Raw genomic sequence first — 21,429 nt, 5'->3', positions numbered from 1 at the left:
CTGTAGTATTGGGGTCACATGATCCCAACAGCTAGCCCTGATCAGCAGTTTAGCCACAGTGTTCTACACTATCTGCAGCTTCCAAAAACTCTTCAAGGGTAGCCCCAAGGTACAGGACCCTGTAGTAGTCCAGTCTGGATATAACAAAAGCATCAATCACTGTGGCTTGATCTGAGTGAATCAGAAAGTGACCCAGGTGACACATCAGAAAAAGCACTCCAAGCCACTGCAGCCATCTGGTTTTTAAAGTGACTGTTTTCAAGCACCACTCTCAAGCTAAGAACATGGCTTCTCAAAGGAAGTATAGCCCATTCAAGACAGGAGAGATCTGAAGTCCCTGGCCTGCGTTTCTACTAACCCAGAGAACCTCTATCTTGGCAAGATTAAGTTGAAAGTTATAGTTTGAACATATGCACCTTCTCCCCACAATATGTTCAACATGTCCCTTAAAAAATCTATTCCTGGTATGTTTGATAAACAGCAACACCAACCCAAAACTAAAAGGGGGCAGAACTAGGAGCTGTGGCTCTGCATTCAAGATTTTATATTTTATTGTTCAAGAGGAATGGCAAACTTGCAGTGGTGCCACCAAGTTGTTGTTGTATGGCATTGTATGTAGTATAGCCAGGAGATCCAAAAACTGACTGGCAGCCAAAAGTCTAGCTCTTTTAGGATTATGTGCAAGCTAGACTTGTTTTTAAGGCAAGAGACATCAAGACAGCTGGATCTGCATTCCTACTCAAAAAAAGCCCTGCTCACACCTACCTTGTGAACTTTGTACTGGCTACCAATTCGTTTCCAAGCTCAATTCAAGATGCTGGTGTTTACCTTTAAAGCCCTACCTGGGTTCCCCATTCCTGAAGGACTGGCTCTGCCGATATGAGCCCATGGGGCAACTTTGCTCAGCACAGGAGCACTTAATGGTTATCTCAAACCCCGAGAGGGTGGGTTCTGTTGCTGCCCACTCAGGAGTTATCACTGTAGCTGTTCTAACCCTACAAAACAGCCTTTCAGAAAAAGTTAGGAATCCCTTCATCTATTCTGCCATTTTGTAGGGGCCATCAGCTCAAACGTCTTAGAAGAGTACCTTTGTAATCTCTTGATGGTTTCTCTAGTCTGCTTGGCTCCTATGAAAGCCATTTGTGAGGTTTTGTAGGTAGTTTTTCAGTTTTAATGCTTTGACACTTGACGCTTTGTGTTTCATATGGTTTTAATCTGCTATTTGCCTTGGGCACCAATTCCTTGGTGAGCTTATCAATGTTTTAAGTAATATATTTTAAGAAATATAATTGGGGGGGGGGGGGGTTGAGTTAGATTCTTGAGTTAGAATTCCACCCCTGAGTGCCTCAGAACAGGGGAAATGCAATAATCACACAAATGGTTCTACTACTATGAAAACGAGTACTGCGGCAACATGGCTGAGAAATTGAATGACAAAAAATATTTATCCCACGCTGTGAGATGTCATGCAGCGAAACTGCAGTTCCTAAGAAGTGGAACGTGTATAAAGCCAGCCTAGTGAGGTGAGAGGAGTACATACTATATTTAGACAAACATATAAGTTGCTAGTGAGCAAAGCAGCTTGATCTGCTTAGGAACTGAAATAAGGGGAGGAGTACAAGTTATTTAATTCCTGTAGCACAGTCAATGTGAAGGGCAAAGGAGGAGGCCAAATGTTCTCTATATGTATGGATAAATCTTTGGAAAGGCTCAAAAAAACACAATGTGCCTGCTTCTGGTCGTACACAAGAACTACTTGTAGCTAGGTAAACTTTTTTTTTAAAGGGAGATTATATTCAAATAACCATTTAATTTCAAAACTGGTAGCTTATTCTAACTGAAAGACACATTTTGACATCTAAAGTGTGGGGTTTTCCTCTATGTATCTGTGACTTGCATATTTGTGTTTTTAATTTTTAAATGATCAAGCCACAACAGTTTAATTTTACCCACCACCATTTTTGCTGATCCCTTCTTATGATACTTCATGTTACAGCAGTAAATGATGATCAGGCCCTAGTATCTTGGCTCCTCCGATTATGCACACTAATAATTAAATCTGACCACACTAATCATTAAATTTAAAAAGTTGTAGACAGCCATGTAAGCCCAAGAAAACACAAAAAAAGTAACTGGCAGGACTAGGACTTAAGAACCTGGGAAAATTTCCCCCTCCTTATGTATTTTTGTAACAGCCACCTGATTAAGAGTTCTACAGAACTAAAAAACTTGCACAGTGTTAATGTCATCTTGGTTGGCCGCAATTAAAGGTTCCTTATCTGTGGTAGTGTCATGCATACCTCTGCAATGTATCACAAGGAAGCCAGTTAGGAATATCCAGTAATCAGCACTTATCAAACAGTATGAGAAGGACAGAGCCTTGGTAACCGATGGCAACTTAGAAACAGGCAATGCCAGTAGGCAACGTCATTGCAGTGCCGCATCCTGATGTATACTACATTACAGTAAAAGATTCCTTCAAAGCCACCTTAATTCTCAGTATTAATATTTTATTGGGCTTGCTTTGCGTATTTCAAATGCAGTCTTAAGCAATTTCATGCAAATTCCAACAGGACAATAGTTGAAGTGCAAAAGAGAAAAGAAAAAGAGAATCCAAATTAAGATCCTGCAGATTATGATGCAACTAAAGCTCTGGCAAATTCTGTGGAGTCCCTTACTTCATCAGCGGTTCAACATGCATTTAAATACCAAGGTCAGCATATCAAACATATGAATAAAGCTAAGAGTCCAGTGGCACTCTTCAGACCAACAAAGTTTTATTCAAGGTATGAGCTTTCATATGCAAGCACACTTCCTCAGATAAAATGAAATGGAAGAAAACCATTCAAACTTATAGGCAGGGCAAATTAGCATATAACATGATGACATTTTGAGACAAAACAGGAACAAGCCAAGTGTACAGCATCAACAGCTATGGATCCAATTAAGTGGGAACAATGTTGAAGCGATAAATATGTCAAAATAGGAGAAAATCTTTAAGAGAATCTTTTCTAATTGTGGGGAAGTTAACTGAGATTCCTTTACAACACGCCATTTGTTGCCTCTCAAGCATGAAGGTAACAAACAGCATTTTTTTTTCTTAATTGGGGTACAGTATATTTTAAGTTTTATTGCATTACATCACTATATGTCATTCTAAATACACCAATATACTGAACATCAACAATACGTCCTTTAATAATTCCTCTGCTATACGCACTATTAATATGCATCAGATTGGTTTTATTTATCCTGCATAAAAGACACATCAATACATTTCATTCATTAAAAAAGTAACAGAAGAAACAGGAGGATTAAAACACAGCTATGAAGGCTGAAGAGTTTTCTTACATTGGCATTCCAGCACATGCAGCTTGGGGTCAACTTATACATTAACAGCTGCTATATGAAAGCTGCTTTGAATCTCTAGCTGGGACAGCTTTCCATTAACTATTTTTGACTGCTTTAAACCATTCGGATTAAACGGTTAACAGTGCTGATCCAGCACCCTTAACCTCCCTGCCAGAAATCATACTTCATGTTGGAAGACTAAGCCATGCCTAAAGTAACACTTTCAAATATAATAAGAGTCTCTTCCAGATGGTGGTGGGAAGTGCCATCAAGTTGCAGCTGACCTGTGGTGACCCTGTAAGGTTTCTAAGGCAAGAGACATTCCGAGGTGGTTTGCTATTGCCTATTCGTTCCTTGGAAATCTCCCATCCAAATACTTTGTTGTTCAGTCGCACAGTCTATTCCGACTCTTTGCGACCCCATGGACAAAGTCACGCCATACTAGCCTGGGCCAATCCTTAGCTTCTCAGATTGGACTAGCCTGGACCATTAGGGTCTGTTCCAGATTTCTCCCTAAATTTTCGTTTGAAATTTTTTGTCTCTCTTGAATGGCCACAATAATTGTTCTATTTGCAGATAATGGGTTGAATACAATGGCTGTGACACTGGCAGCAGCTCTTCTTTCTTTGGCAACAAGAGTTTTTGCACCAGTGAAACTATTCACAGCACAATTAAGCTCTGGCGGCTAAAATGACCAAACTGAGGCTATCATACTTTGGTCACACTATGAGAAGAGTCACTGGAAAATACAATAATGCTAGGAAAAGTTGAAGGCAGTACGAAAAGAGGAAGACTCAACATGAGATGGATTGATTCAATCAAAGGAAGCCACAGCTCTCAGTTTGCAAGACCTGAGAATGGGTGTTAACAATAGGATGTTCTAGAGGATATTAATTCATAGCAGGGATGGGCATGAAACAAACCATAAATTGCAATTTGTGTAACAGGGCCAATTTGTGGTTTATTCTGAACTGATTCAGTGATCACACTATGCCCAAACTGAAAAACAAACCACCGTTTTTCCTTGGTGGTTCGTTTTCCCAGACAGCCTGGTGCGGATTCAATCAACTCCTAGGCAGTACTGGGGGTGGACTTCGGGGAGCCCTAGAAACACCTATAGTAACTGTCCATAGTTTAACCGGCAGCTCTGGGAGCCAATCAAACAGCTCCCATTCTGCTCTACAGGAGCAGACACCCAGACTCTGCTGCTTCCACTTTGCAGCACAAAGAGTTAGCTGTTGTGAGAGTTGAAGCTGAGCTTTCCTGGGAGCACCTGCTTTGGGTGAGCTATAACTCAGACATTCCAAATCCAATCTTCGCCAAACTTGGAGGGTAGGTGGTGGAGAGCCTGCTGAAGACTCCCAGTGAGTTTTACACTTCCTGAACCAAATGAGCCAACAAACCATGAACTGGTTCAGGCAACCATATGAACCAATGAAATGAACCACCAGTTCACGCAATCAAATGAACTATGAACCAACATGAACCACCATTTTCCTGTTCCATGCCCATCTCTAATTCATAGCATCAAGTGGGTAGTCATGTTGGTCTGAAGCAGCAGAACAAAGTTTGGTCCAGCGACACCTTTAAGATCAACAAAGTTTTATTCAAGGTATACCTTAAAGAAGCTGCTGGACTCACACTTTGTTCCATTAATTCATAGCATTACCATGAGTCAGAAGTGAGTTGACATCACTTAAGACACACACACATACGGGAAACAAAGCTGTAGGAAAAAACTCACAGCATTGGAGATGGTTCTGAAGATTGTTATCCAGTCTTCCTGGATAACACTACATTCCTTTTAGCATGGTTTCAGACTGATCTACAGCATGGAAACAATTCTGGTGGCTTTAGCTGATGATCTCTGTTTAAATGTGGCAAGGGTCATACTTCTTTGTTCCTTTAGCAGGATGTATTAGCAGCTTTTGATACTGTAGATCTTGTTGAGGCATTCTGAGAAGAAGTAGAGATTAAGGGTTGTGCCTCGGATTTGGTTATATAATTCCTTATGGGCAGGATTCAGAGCACTGCAGACGGAAGCCAGCTGTATGATGTGTGATGTGTACTCAAATGACTCAGAGTGAATGAGGGGAAACTGAATCCTGAGAAGATGGAGGTAATGCTGGTTGGGAAGGCTGAAATCCTGAAGAACATTGTGCTTCCCATTTTAATATTGTCCAGCTGATCCCTGGTGCTCATTGACTCAGTTAAGAGCCTGGAGTTATACAGGATCCATTACTACTGATGGAGAACCAGTTAATGCTTCATTTAGTCCAGAAGATGACCCCCTATCTTGACTCTGGCCACCTGGATCTGTGTTACATTTACCTCAAGGCTAGATTACTGTAATGCAGTCTACAGAAGTCTGCCCTTGAAGTCAATTTGAAGGCTTCAGTTGGTACAGAATGGTGCTGCCCAGTTGCTATTGGGTGCTTAGGATGAACCTACATGACATAGCCATCCTGTAGTTACATCACGGGTTACCCATCAGTTACCAGGTGGAATTAAAGGTATTGGTAATCACCTACAAATGTATTTGGATCCATACACCCACAGGGCCGCCCCTCTACAGATGGAAACCAGCTGTATGATGCTCCATCATGACAGCTTCACTCATCTGAGCAAAGCCTTCTGAAGGTGGCACTCTGAAAATTAGTAAAATCAGCAACTGCCCATTCATGTGCATTTATCAGTGATGACTCCCATCTTTCAGAACAGCATGTCTGAGGACAGGAAGGCTCCTACAGATGTCTATAACTCCACGGAATGTGCAAAACAGAAAAATTCAGGAAGGCATTTTTATAAAGGGATTAAAACTGTAGTCGAAAGGAATAGTCCAAGAGGACACCTTATAATGGAACAGGATTGTAGTCTACTGTAATGATAATTGCAGGTATCATCATTTTTCGCTGTACTGCCCTATACTTGCCATTCCACTTTCTGTACTGGTTATAACATACCTTGTCTTGGGAACTTTGTTACTCACACTGTTTTCTAATTCTGTGGTCCTAGTCCTACTGCATTGCTAACTGGTTGCTCTAGTCTCAGTAAGAAAGGTATAAAGCCTTATAAAGTATAAAGCCAAAATCAACAATATTGCTTGTTAAAGATAATAGAAAAAATAAGCTACAATCTCTCAATTTAACCTACCTCTCCAAGGGCAAAAAAGAAAGCCTCCTTGAGCTCTGGAGGAAGGGCATGATCAAAAACAAATAAGTAAAGCTTACTTCATTGGAAAAAAAACCAATCTTACTGAGTCAGAGAAATAGTCCATGGTGTCCAGCTCATATCTGAGATGCAGACCAGATGTTGAAGATATTTAAAAACAGAATGCGCAGCTTACTAGTTATTCCATTTTCTGTTCTCTTAACTGACAAATTTCATGTCCTCTGGATACATAAAAAAGCATACTTTTGATAGGACTAGGCAGCCCTGTGTCTAAACATGACATGAAATAATGAAAAGCATGACATGATGTCATCAAGGCATGCATTTCATTTTCATATATAACAGGGACGGGAAGGGAACTAGTCACAGGGCCTCTGTATCACAAGAAGTTATGTGAGATGGATAATTTTTTCCCCGCTATAGCACACACTTCTAAAACTGCACTGTTAAATAACTTAATTAACGTCACAGTGAGCGGAAACACCAACAGGGCATCTGGGCAGTTTCAAAGTTGTAATTAATTTCTGTTCCAAGTCTCTGTTCCTAGGGAGCATGTATATCACACTCAACCAAGTGTACTTTGATCACACCCAATCAAATATTTTTAAGGCCGAGTCGAAACTTTGTACTGCCCCCAATTTTATATTTTATCACCAAGGGGCAGAAAAGGAGCCTCTTTACAAAACTATATTTTGTAGAGGGGCTCCTTTACAGTAAGTAGCTTTTTGGAAGAGCTGTGAGAAGGGGTGAAGCACTTATTGGAGATTACGATGGCAATGTCCATGGTTGCTCGGAGCCCTTGCCCTGTGTTTAACTAAAAGTTGCAAGTAGCAGCCTTGGCCTCACTCTGTTTCAGCTTCCAGATTCAAAGGGGTCACCAATTCCATCCTTCTGCTAAAGACCTGATTCCCCCCTCGTGCTGATCCTGGGAGTACTGTTTCCCACAGGATCTGGGGATATTTGAGGGTGCAGAAGGTAGTGGATCCAGGGAAATCCCATGTGGTAGTCTGATCTCTGGAAATTTCCAGTGACTGCAAGCATGGGTGAGGACAATCTTCCTGCTGTCATTCTGGCATCTTTGGATTTAAAATGGAAGTGAAAAACAGTACCCAGCAACAGCAGAGAGCACAACTGCTATCATCAGGACGTGGAAAGGAAGATAAATAGGTGAGGAAAGAGTATTTATGAAAATCTTTCCTACTCTCTCTCAGAAGGCCCTAATCAAGAGAGAAAAGTTCAGATGAAAGCATTTAGCATGACCTTAAGTATTCCTGCTCAGCAATGTTTGGCTATCAAGAAACTTGCTTTATAAAAATAATGTGGCATACTTATTTGGTTTTGTTTATTATATTTAAGTGAAATAAACATGCTACTTCCAGCCCCAATCACCTGACACTAGAAAATTTCTCCAGGAAGCTCACATTACTAGCAATGCCGAATTCTATCTCTATTGTAGTCACATAGGTTAAATGCTACCTAACTATAAACCACCATCAGCAATCTAAATCAACCATCACAAAGCAAGACAAAATTAAAATGCAGCAATGCCATTAACCATACCTGTTACTGCACAAAGCAAAGTAATTTTTCAGTCCAATATTAATTGTGGAAAAAATTATAAGGAAATTTTTTTTAAAAAAATAAACTGGGATTATAAATATATCAGTTGTACTCACCTGTATTACTTCTATTCCCCTTTTCCTGGAAAAAAGCAGAAGAAAAATAAAATTATTAACAATAATAATATAAAACGTTATATGTTGACATTAAAGAAGTTACTAAGGATGGATGACATTAAAGAAGTTACTAGAGACCAGGCTGGGAAAAGATACTTCACATCACTAAAAGCTGGCACAAAATTCTTGGTTCCATTTTATGTATAAACCCTAGTGCATAATTTCAATTGGCAGGCATTAAAGTCAGCGTTTCAGAAGTGTGGGATTTTCTCTACACTGAACCTGGAATCAAAACATTCAGAAATAGAAAATACTAAAGCTATTTTAGACCTCCAAAATTCTTGATCTGAAGGCTATATTTCTGTTATGTAAATGATTGCAGTATAGAAATTTTGGCCTGGCTAGATCTTAGAAGCTAAATAGCCCTTATTAGTACTTGGATGGGAGACCATCGAGTCGTCCAGGGTTGCTATGCAGAGGCAGGCAATGACAAACCACCTCTGTATGTCTCATGCACTGAAAACCCTACAGGATTGCCATAAGTCAACTGCAACTTGCCAACACCACATTCCAAACTTCCCTTCCAGATTTCAAAGTGGAAGAAATCACTACATGATACCAAGCAAACACAACCAAATACGTGCTGGAAAGTGGAAAACAACTCCCTATTATCAAGAAATACTTCAGCTGCAGAATCGTCCAATGGTCAAAGCCAAATCAACCCAAGGATTTACCCTCCTCTACCAAAGGAAGCGTGTGCTGAATGCTTCCCAAAAATGGGGCTGACAAAGAAAAGTAAACTACAGAAGAGTAGCTGAGTTCCAAGCCTACTAATCCATATTCGGGAGTAAGTCTCCATAAACTCAATGGGACTTGCTTCTGGATATTATTGAATAAGATAGCATCCAATTTCCGAGCGATTTCTCCACAGCCTGAAGGACCAAAGAGAACATTATGCAACATCCAGTTGTAGCTGCTTGCTGAAGGCTGCAGTTTTTCTAAACAGAAGCATTTCCATACAAAAGCATTTCAAGCATCTGAAGCAATTTGAATATTGTAATAAGCAAAGTGGCAGCAGCGATAAGGCAAAAAGATGGAACTTGTAGCCCATCCCCAAAGATCCATATTTTCCTCCCTATACTGCAATTTTCTTCCTATACTGTAGTTTTTAATTATGCTTTCCAAAGAATCACAGAGAGCCATGAGCTGGTGGCAAAACATCAGGGTTTCGCTGAAAGCCCTTTGGAATGCCAATTTCTTTAAAAAGGCCTTCACAGAATTAATACTCTATGAGGATCAACTGAGAAAAGATGATCAAAGATCAAATGCAAAAGGTATACTCATATTTGACTACTGACATTATCTAACTCATAGTTTTACAAAATTTGTGTGTGAAGCTTGGGGGAAAAAGTGAGAAGAGAGTTGGGAAACTTTAATTTGTAGAACCTTAAGAATTAATTCCAATTTATTCTTCCTCCAAACTCAGATCTGTGTCATTGAACACAGGAATAGAAAAAAAGAGAACAAAGTCAGTCAACTTGTATTACCTTTGCAAAAACTCTGTTTTTGAAAGTAGATCACTTACAGTCCTTTAGTGAAAAAGTAACTCTGCCCACCTCACTGACAATAGGTTTCTTTCTCCTCCACTTACCAATTCTGTCTCCTCTCTTTCAATTCTGCAGCAAAACCACAGTTAACATGACATTTGCACTAGCATCTTCGTTATAGTTTATAAACTTCTAATAATGGAGGAAGGGTACTGAATGGAGGGTGGGCCACACAAGGATAAACAGGGCACTCAGTAAGACATGGTAGAGTTCTGTGTACTGAATTCCCAAGCATGGGCCTATTTGTTTTTTCAGTACCAGATGTCCAGGACCCAATTTTGATAAAGACCATGGCAAATGTAGGATCTGAAGAAGCCCCCTGCCCCTGGAACAACTATTTGCCCCATTAAGCAAACAAGGTGTTGGGGGTGGGGGGAGAAGGGTTAGGAACACACTGAGTTCCTGATCCAAATTATGGCCCTGTGTCTTTTACAAAATTATTTATTCATTTATCTACTTCCATTTATAGCTCACCTTTCTGCCCAACAGAGACCTAAAATGGATTACAGCATTCTCCCCTTCTCCATTTTATGCTCATAACAACACTGTCAGGTAGGATAAGCTGCCAGTCTTGTTACTGACCCAGCACTCTTCATTTGGAAAGTGGGGATTCACAGCTGGGTTTCTCATATCTTAGTTCAATAACTCTAACCACTGTATCACACTGGCCTTCTAATGCTTAAGAGTTCAACATACAGAGCTCACAATATCTGATCTGCTTTTGGTTCAAACAATGGCCAGATTGAGCAGCACAGCAGATACACTGTGCCAAGAATCAAAGATGTCTTTTTAGTATGTGCAAAAAGCACTGTATAGTAGCAGAAGACTTATGGCACCCTAAAGGGTTTTCAAGATCAGTGAGTCCATAAAGGTGGTTTGCCATTGCCTTCCTGTACAAAGTCTTCCTTAGTAGTCTCCTATCCAAATACTGACTCTGCTTAGCTTCTAAGATGCAATGAACTCAGGCTATATTATACCATTCCACATCTTAATGAAGCATAGTTGATTGATTCTGGAGTTCAGCTACAATGTTCACTGTACAATATTCAGAGGGAATATTTCAACCAAAATCCATACAACGAATTATAAAAACAATAAGAGTAAACAAAACTTATTAAGTTTTAGATCAGTAATCTTTAAAACCTACAAGAAACAAAATCCCACCCTGCTTGCTAAGGATCTCAGTGATGCTGGAAAGGCATCCTTGAAAAGAGCCTTCTAAACCTTGGGTACTGCAGAGAATACCCTGCTTGGTACAATCCAAGAACTAGGTCACCCTACGAAGTGGGGATCTCACACATCTGCCAGCTTTCCATCAGTTTTAAAGTGCAGCACTACACTGCAATAGAACATGGATTCAAAGTCTCCAAAAAAGGGCAGAGTCTATTGTATCTGGTAAAGAATCTGGCCACAGCTGCCATCAAGATGAACTTCCAGGGTCATATACAGATGTGAACACTGCCTTATACTGAATCAGACCTTTGCTCCATCAAAGCCAGTATTGTCTACTTTGACTGGAAGCTCTCCAAGGTCTCAGGCAGAGGTCTTTCACATCATCTACTGCCAGAACTTTTAACTACAGATACCAGGGACCAGGGCTTTTTTTGTAGCAGGAACTCCTTTGCATATTAGGCCACACCCCTCTCATGCAGCCAATCCTCCAAGAGCTTTCAAGGCTATTACAGGGTCTACTGTAAGCTCTTGGAGGATTGGCTACATCAGGGCCGTGTGGCCTAATATGTAAAAGATTCCTGCTACAAAAAAAAAAAAGCCCTGCCAGGGATTGAACCTGGAACTTTTTGCATGCCAAACAGAGGCTCTACTACTGAGTCACAGCCACTTGACCATCAGAATAAATGTGACTCATCTACAAATGTCAAACTTAGACCTAATAAGGTGGGAGTAAGCTGCATCGTCATCATATTGATGACAGACACCATGCAACCGTGTGATCTTCTCCAGATCCTGGAGTACAGTGTCCTCTTCCTAGTTCATTTCACAGTGTACAGTGAATTACATATAGAAACATGCTACTAGTGCACTTTCCCTAACAGCAACCTATTATAGTCCTTGAGGTCAGGAAAGTGCCAGGTAGCAAAGCAGACCTTACACAATTGTGTTATTCTCTAAGCTTTATATCAATTTGTCATATTGATGGAATGGCATAATATTCTTACAAAGTAAAAAAGAGTTAAGATCCAAAGATTCTGTTCCATAGCCTTCTACTAGTGCAAAAGCGATTCTTCTGCCGAAGGGAAGTGTCCCCTTCTAGCAGGGGTGGAATTCTAGCAGAAGCTCCTTTGCATATCAGGCCACACACCCCTGATGTAGCCAATCCTCCAGGAGCTTTGTAAGCTCTTGGAGGATTGGCTACATCAGGGGTGTGTGGCCTAATATGCAAAGGAGTTCCTGCTAGAATTCCACCCCTGCATACTAGCATAAACCAGAGGTGTATCCTCCAAACCATTGTGAAATTTGTTTGGGTGACCTGGCTCCCAAGCTGAGATACCAAAACACTAAGAGGAAAAATAATTAAGTAACTGTAACATAATCGTTTCCACAGAAGAGTGCCATGACAGAATGAAGCTTGCACATGCTCTAATATTTCATTCATTTACACATACAATGTTTAAATAGAAGCAGCAAGATTAGGACAAGTATCCTGTTCCTGGGTGTGGCTTGGGACTTAAGCTATTCACAATTTTCACTTGCTTGTTAGTACTTGTGTGGGCATAATTCAAATTCAGAACACACACACACACAACCACATTCCCAAGGCATTTTCATTTATCTTGAAGAGAGATATCAGGCTCTAACGACACACACCCTAATATAAGTAGTAGATCCCGGTAGGTAACCATGTTGGTCTGAAGTAGAATAGAATAAACTTAGAGTCCAGTGACACCTTTAAGACCAACAAAATTTTATTGAAGGTATACGCATTCATGTATAAGCACACTTCATAACTTCAGAAGCTCATACTTTGAATAAAACTTAGTTGGTCTTAAAGGTGCCACTGGACTCTATTCTATAAGTATTATAGGAATCACCCTAGGCTGATCCTGACAGACTCTGATTTGGCCAGAAATTTCTAAACCACAATCAAGTGCCTTACAGAGGCATAATAATACTTTCCCTCTTGGACTTACAATTCAAAACAGGCAGATTGCATCAGGACCTTGGCAGCATGCAAATACGTGTGCAGCCCTCTTGGAGACCTTGCATGAGCTGTGAGGCCTCGCTGAAACCTCAACAATCTTGGCATTTGGTTTTAAAGTTTTCCAGAACTCCTGGGGGTGGCTAGAATAGAGGTGACAGATTCAGATACCGGAAAGCAATCTGGTCATACTTACAAACCTCATAAAGGAAGGGCTGAGTCATTATTCTGGACACCAGGGATTAACATTACAAGAGTTTTTGGTCACCACCCCAGCTGGCTAGAAATAGTGTTATTTAGAAGGGACTTATCACGCCTAACATTCCAAGAATTGTTCCCCCACATGAACTGCCAGACTTGGGAAACCTAAACCTGAGATATATGGGTCATGGAGACAGAGAGCCTCGGAATGGCTCTCAATATTTTTATGTGGCATTTGAGCAGGCTAAAATTTGTCAATCTAATCCTATATATCCCATAATACCCCATTCTGCCATAAATTACACAAATGTAATTAGCACTTCCAAATGCACCCTAACAGTAGCCACTTGAAACACACACAAATCTTTCATATTTTCAATATAACAATAGGAAAAGTACAAAATTCCTGCTTTTGCTGACATTTAGCAAACAAACACAGAGTGTGTTTGCCCTTGTTACACAACTGCCAATCCAACATTTCAAAGAAAGCAAGATACAAAAAAATGCATCAAATAAGGCCACCATAAATTTAAGAGGTACAATTTTCAGAGGATTTAAAATTTCTTGGTCTAGGATAAATTTTCGCTAGTCTATAGGACAGCAGGAAAATTCTGTATTTGATTGGTGTCTTGCCAGACAGGTTGGCTTTATGATCATCCAAGCTCTCATCGGTAGTTTCTCTTAAGGCAGACAAAAAAGATAAACAAGACATTTGAGCAGAATAAATCTGAAGTTCCTTGGCCAGTAAGGTTCTCATTTCTTTAGCAATGTTAAGCCAAAAGCACTACAATTCTCTTTTGTGTTTATATACAATGAAAAGAGTTACACCCTGCAACTATCTGCACTGGAATTCTGCTATGAAGTTCTTAACAGACCAGCTCCTTCACAGATACAGTACCTGCTATGGTACTGGTTACAATGCTATATGTAGTGGAAAACAGAACAGGAAAACCCAAGATTCAGGCAAACATTACCTAAGTCTAGAGAGGTCAAATGTTACTCATCTCTGCTTAAACTAAGAGTCTCCAATTCTGCTGAAAAGCTACCTTGTTTCCTTGCCTGTAGATGGTGGGCTGACTATTTGTAACACCCCATCCTGTCTATATAAAAGCCCAGGTGTAATGGTGCTTTCCAACTCTCCTGTTGGCCCATGATGCTCATCTCCTCACCCAATGACCTGTCAACTGCCACTCCCATTGGCTGGGTCCACTCCTCTCTTCTGCCACTGCTGGCCCAGCAATATCTTCCCTAGCCAAAAAAAAAAAAAAAACCCAAAACTGTCTCTCCTCAGGTGGTGGTGAGTCTGGCAGGCAATGGCAGCCATCTGGAGGAGGCCTGGGCCACATAAAGAGGCTGCTGTTGTTGCCTGGGCAGCTGCTTTCATGTCCTATTGGCCTGTCCCTCAAGGTCCCCCCCCCCGTGTTCCTTAAGTGGCTGTTGCTGGGCAACCACAGTATTCCAAGCTGGGTTCTGTCAGTAAAAGGTGGAGGAAGGCCCTTTCTAGGCTTATTTTGGCCTTTAAGGAAGCAGCAGCCCCCCTCTGACAGCCAGTGTGACGTAGCAGTTAGTGCTTCAGAGCAGGGTCTCCCAGACCCATAGTTCTTGCTGTGGAAGCTGACTGGATGGATTTTGGACCAGTCATAGACTTTCAGCCTAACCTACCTCACAGGGTTGTTGTGCAGATCAAAAGGGGGAGAGAAGAATGATGTTAAGCTGCCTTGGTCCCCACTGCGGAGAAAGACTGTACTTTTCTTAGGTGAAAGCTGCAGGAATGGGGGATAAGATGGAAAGCTGAAGTCAGAGGGGCAGATAAAGGTAGGCTGATGGTTGAGACGGAAGGTTGCCAACTACAGGTTGGGAAATTCCTGTACATTTGAAGGGGAAGAAGCCTGGAGAAGGTGGGGTTTGAGGAGGGGTAGGACCTCAGACAGGTACAGTGTCATAGACTCCACCCTCCAAACCAGTCATTTCCTCCTAGGGAACCATTGTTGCCAATCTCCAAGTGAGGGCTGGAGATCACTCAGAATTACAACTGCTCTTCAGATGGCAGAGAACAGCTCCCCCGGAGAAAATGATTGTGTCATTATACCCTGCCAAGGTCAGCCTCCTATGACAGCTAGTGTGACACAGCAGTTAGCACCACGGGTGGGAGTACATGAATGCCTTCACTTGGGTGGGTGGGAAGACACAGCAGGGGTGGAGAGGCAGTCACCCAGAGTTTCTTTCTACAGAGCCTGTTGTACTTTTCCTCACCATGGGCCTTATTTCTAGCACTATAATAATTAAGCAATCAGGGGATAGAGAGATACTCCAGGTTCTGAATGGTTCTCTTATGGGAAAACTGTCCATTTAAAATCTGAACATTGGAAATGACACCGTAACAGACCATAGTCCAACACACTGATCAGCTGTAACATGCTTATTGTCCAGTCATGCACAATCATACTCAAACTGCTTCTTGTGAAACCCAAATGCAATCCAAAGGAAGCCCTTCTGTGCTGAATGAGTAACTCACTAGGGCAATTAGACTACTGCTCTGCAAGAAAACATGTTCCGGGGTAGTGACTACCACATACAACATGATAGTGCTTTTCCTAGTTTTCAGTCTATGCTATTCTAATGTAAATATAGTGCCCCCCGGGCTAAATTTTGATTTAACGCAATGGTGAACTTCTAAAATTCAGGCTTCTAGAATTTCAAATTAAGAGCAACCTACAGTATGATACCTGGAAGAACACCACATTTATTGTGATCCAGGCACCACATACACACACACACACTGAATTCAGAATGTCATACGGCACAATTCCTGTGTTTTGGCAAGCATCAGGCCTAAGCAGCTCACATTTCAGAGCTGATTTGCTTCAACAGGACATTTGCCAAAATCTCAAACACTCTTTGTAAATGGAGGAGGAATTAATTTATTCTCCCTAATGTTTTTCTGTATATACACAGACATGCAAACCACCCTAAAGCCTCTCCCATGTTGCAACACAATATTAAAAGAGTACAAGTATCTTGAATATATGGAAATGAACAGACTACTAAAATTTGAAGGTAGAGATCAGAAATGTACAAAAAGATGAACCTTTCCAATATCTTGCATGGAACATTTAATTTACCGAAGATATTCCAACCTCAAAACCATTCCAGCTTGCCAAGGGTTGAGCAACACTTTGTTCAACTCTGCTATGCACACTGCCAGCTCATCAAGATCCTGCCTTGTTTAATGGCAACTGTGTACCACACAAGAAATTCAATCAATTCAAAACAGCCCCTTTGTGCTGATCTCCTTCTATGGGATCAGCTCAGTAAATATAAACTCATGCACAATCTCCCTTTCACTGGAACAAGAGGCAATAAACAAAGGCTTGGATCTTAAATAATCCAATCAACATCATGATAGAGAAGACAGCTTCCCTGCCTTTCCCTCTCACTGCAGCCTTCCGTGCCATCCCACCCCCAAAAAATCAGTAAAAGTCTCCCTCTCCTCTTCCACAGATGGAAAAGCCATCCCAATGGAGGAGTTCTGTTATGCTAACAGAACAGTATGTTAAGATCCAAGCCAATGAATGCAGAAAACACTCATTACACCTTCATGTGTATTTTCAAGGATTCTGAACTGATCCCTCCACCACCACCCAGTTCTATACAATTGTCGGCAATTATAAGTGCACACTGAAGGTTACAAATTGCACCCCTTGCTGCCTGGTATGCAGACTCTTTTCTACTCAGAAGTTTGTCTTTTGCATGTTTTCCTTGCAGCTGCTGCTTTGTGTTCACCAAGCTGGAGCCAGGGGAGGCAGCAAAGAAGTTACAAGAATGAGGAGTCCAAGTTACTAGCCTTGGCTGCTCTCTAGCTGTTTGAGAAAGGGCTTCCCAAGGAGTTAGACTTATGAGAGGAAGGACACGGTGGCTGATTTGGGTGTTACTGAAGAAGGTGAGCGTATGGGGAGAAGGTGATGTCTGGCGGAGACCCCTTTTTGAATCTGCCCAAACTACCAAGATGGAAGCTTCCAAGGGACTAAAAAACTTACTTGCCTTGTTAACTGCTCCTTCCCCCTCTGTTAGAAAGAGTTTCTTTCCTCAGTTTTGACTATGTCGTGCTTTGCAAGCATTCTAACATCCAAAGGGCAATGCACAGTCAGAGATCAGTACTCTCTCTTCCCGGAATCTAAAATTCAGGTACAAGGTTGGATGCTGCTTTTGCTCAATATGCTGCCAAAGCAAGACGCAGAACTGAAGACTATTTTTAACTTAATTGCTGCATTTATAAGAACATAAGAAGAGTCTGCTGGATTAGGCCACAGGTTCATCTAGCCCAGCACACTGTTTCTCACAGCAGCCAACCAGCTGCCCTGGAGGGCCAAACTCACAGAACATAAGGGTGGAGGCCCTCCCCTGCTGCTGCCTCCCAGCCAGGGTTCCCTCTAAGGTGCTCTAATGCACAGCTTTTCAGCCACTAGTGCACACGTTTTCACCTTAGTGCACAGCTGCCTGTAATGGCGGAGACCCTGGAGCTTCCCCTCAGCCACCACCACAGCGCTCTGCCTCGTGGGGCTGGGGCGCCTGCGTACTTCTGTCTAATGACGGATAAAGAAATATTGACCCATAGGTCAATTGTGAGGATACTGGCAAAGTTAAGACAGGATTGTTTTTTAAAATGGAACAGAAAGCCCAGTCCACAGATCACATGCATCTTAAGACATATCAGCTGATCTAAAATTAAAAGTGAAACTGATTACATTTGTTCCATCCTAAACAAAACAAATTATAACCTAAACCACTGGAGTAATTTTACTAATATCGCCTTCAAAATTGGACAACAGCAGTGATTAACTGATCATGTCAGATTAAAGAGAACTTTAGTGTGGATGATGCTTTACAGATCTTATTTATTGTACAACACTTTAATCCTGCCTACCTAAGAACTATCATTATCTAAAGCTGTACACAGTCTCATAGAAAGTACTCATAAACAGTTTTTTGAGAAAATATTCCAAATGAGTAGAACCTTGTCCTACAACAGTTCACTCATTCCCAAAGAAGTTTCTTAAGCTATCTTTAAAAAAAAAAAAAAAATTACAATTTTTCTGTACACAATTTTTAAAAAAGTATTTGAACAGCCCCCTCCCCCAGTTTTTTTCTTGGCTTTTGCATCTTTAATTGAAGCTCAGGATCACTCATGATCAGCAAAACCCCTGTGAAATTTGTCAAATTATTTCTATTTCATAGACTGAGACATGAGAATGCGAATTGGTGGTGGCCACCCAGCAAAATAAAGGCCAGGCTAAGATTTTAGCCCAGGTATAAACAGAACAAGCTATTCACCAAGTCAATACTGGCCCTCTTGTCAGGACGTGGCTAACTTTCCCACAGAGTAATAATGAAGAACAAAGGTGGATGATTCATTGTACAACAAACACCACATGCCCATGCACAAGCAGATCAAATGACTTTAGAACAAAGGCCTAAAAGAGATAGGACCGCAAAGATGACGGTGTGTCTCGGTAGAAATGCTCCATTAATTATAAAAAGATACAACTAATTTAATGCAAATCACAATGCACTATAAATATGGCTCAAGAAGAACAGGACATCCTAAATACGAGTCCTAAATTGCCACACACACACACAAAACCCTCTCACTCTGCAACCCACAAATGTCTTTTTTTCCCCATAAGCATGCCCCCTTCTTAGGAATTCAAATCTTCATTTGATCCAAAAAATCCTACAACTCTAGTGAGCACTTTGAACTGGGGTCCAATTTGAAATGTTATTGTTTTATTTTATTTATGTTAGATTTTTATGTTCTTTTATGAAAGAACAAAAAACAAGGAAATGTGTAAAACAAGGCAAACAATTGGTAGAAACAGTGAGTAGAATTTTGTTAAAATTTATAAAGCACAGTGAAACGAAAGCTTTGCGCAAATATTAAATTCAGTAACAAACAGTGCTTAATGGATATTCGGGGTGGTGGGGGGAGGAAAAAGGGCCTGCAAGACAGAACTGTTCCGACAGGCATTCAACATCTGACCCGGGAGAAGACTTCCACCCCACATCTCTAAAGAGCTATGATTACTATCTGATCACCATCAGGAAAAGAATCCACCTATATTAAAAACAGCACCATATAATGTTTTTTAGAATGTTTTAATTGTAATTGTATTTTATTGGTTTTTAAATTGTAAATGTAAATATTTAAATTGATTGTTAGCCGCCCTGAGTCCACTTGCGGAGAGGACGGGATAGAAATGTAAGGTAAATAAAATAAATAAATATGTTAAACATTAATTTATCTTGATTCTTTTTAAGAAAAGAGAAAGCACATAGGTCCCTTATTTTTAAACATTACTGACCTTCATATACACAACAGAAGAACGACCATTGATACTTACCGTGAGGGGCCATTCTCCTCTGAGTACAGGAGGACATCTTGGGTGCTTCTTGTCAGGGAGGCAGGAAATAGAATAATTCTTCTTCCTCTTCCATGACCCTGGAGCACCCAGATCTCCTCAGTTGGGATACTTCGAGAAGCAGTTTCTAGACTATCAACCTTACTCAAAAGAATTAAACAGTAATAACAACAAGTTAAGATGCAACAAGCATAACAGAAAGAACTGTAAAGCAGCAAGAAAAAATGAAATAGATATAGATATGGCAGAACAGACCCTAGTATGAGCGATGCAACGTGGTGGGCAAGATGTCCTCCTGTACTCAGAGGAGAATGACCCCTCACAGTAAGTACCAATGGTCATTCTCCCTCTGAATCAGAGGCCATCTTGGGTTCTCCTATAGCAGTAGATTAATGACTGGGTGGGGCATCGCTCTCTTCTAGGAACACATGTTGTAACACTTTTCTGCCAAATGCTGCTTCTGCTGAACTGTAAGTGTTTAATTTGTAGTGTCGAACAAATGCTGAAATAGAAGACCATGTTTCAGCCCTGCACACTTCGTCTACTGAAGCATATTTGTTAAAGGCCGCATTAGTTGCCGCACTTCTGGCTGAATGTGCTGTAATCCCTCCGAGTTCTTCTAGTTTCATTGCTCTATATACTTCCGTGATGCATTGCTTAACAGCATAGCTGATGGCTGAAGTTGACATCTTCTGGCCTAATCTTGGTTGTGTAACATTGATAAACATGGCATCCATCTTCCGAATTGGTTCAGTCCTGACCAAATATGTCTTCGGACAACATCTAACATCTAAGTTGTGCCACATTCGCTCCCTGGGATGTTTAGGATCTGGGCAGAATGATGGCAAATGCAGTTCCTGAGATTTGTGAAATTTAGATACAACCTTAGGTTGAAAGGTAGGATCTGTACAAAGGACAACCTTGTGAAAAATACAGAGTTCTCTCTTTACAGACAATGCATTAATCTCCGAAATCCTTCTCGCTGATGTGATCACTATCAGGAAAATGGTCTTCAAATGTAGCCATCTTAGAGAAATGTCCTGTATAGGCTCAAAGGGTGGTTTTGTGAGTGCGGACAAAACAGTGTGTAAATGCCACGTTAGAAATCTGTGAGTCTGTGGAGGGCACTTGAGTGTGGCCCCCCTTAAGAATCGCTGTACATGTGCGTGCCTGGAGAAATCTTTTCCCTGTATCAGTCCTGATACAGAAGATAATGCTACTACTTGTCTGCGTAAAGTGGCTGGTTTCAGACCAGATTGTAGTCCATCTTGTAAGAATTCCAAGATGTATTGAATTGATGGGTTTAGTGGATCCTTTGCTTTTCTGCGGCACCACCTATGAAAAGCCTTCCAAGTAGTATTGTAAATCCTGGTGGTGGACTCCTTTCTGGAGGCCAATAATGTGTTAGTAATCTCTGAAGAGTAACCTAACTTCAGGAATGTTGACCATTCAATTTCCACATGGTCAATTGCAGCCATTCTGGGTGCGGATGCCAAATTGGACCCTGTGTCAACATGTCTGGAGAGATCTCCAACCGAAGGGGTTGAGTGGACGATAGTTTTTGGATGGAACAGAACCATGGGCGTCGTGGCCACCACGGAGCTATTATGATAACCACCAGCACTTTCTGGTGCTGCACCTGACGAAGAAATCTTGATAACACCGGAATCGGAGGGAAGGCATACAGTAAGCCCTGAGGCCAAATCACTGTCAGAGCATCACTGCTGCTGCAGCCGAGTAAAAGAATCTGGTATAAAATCTTGGTACTTGAAAATTGTTGTGAGAAGCAAACAAGTCCACGATTGGTTGGCCAAACTGTTTGACTATTTGTTGAAACACCGACGTCTTCA

At 41.1% G+C, this 21,429-nt stretch overlaps 1 protein-coding gene across 2 annotated transcripts in view; it reads right to left on the bottom strand.

Moving 5' to 3' along the window:
- ITPK1 (inositol-tetrakisphosphate 1-kinase) overlaps window positions 1-21,429 on the bottom strand; it is a 188,814-nt gene that overhangs the window by 130,280 nt on the left and 37,105 nt on the right. Inside the window, exon 2 of one of the 2 annotated variants that reach the window (XM_060261858.1) lies at window positions 8,199-8,223. The exons of the other annotated variant lie outside the window; for it this stretch is intronic. Coding sequence (XP_060117841.1) covers window positions 8,199-8,223 — 25 coding nt within the window. The remainder of the gene's footprint in view (window positions 1-8,198; window positions 8,224-21,429) is intronic. 2 annotated transcript variants of the gene reach the window in all.

This window comes from Heteronotia binoei, chromosome 21 (genome assembly GCF_032191835.1).
Source record: "Heteronotia binoei isolate CCM8104 ecotype False Entrance Well chromosome 21, APGP_CSIRO_Hbin_v1, whole genome shotgun sequence".
In the NCBI taxonomy this organism is placed as follows: domain Eukaryota; kingdom Metazoa; phylum Chordata; class Lepidosauria; order Squamata; family Gekkonidae; genus Heteronotia; species Heteronotia binoei.
This window is presented reverse-complemented; position numbering and strand designations above follow the sequence as displayed.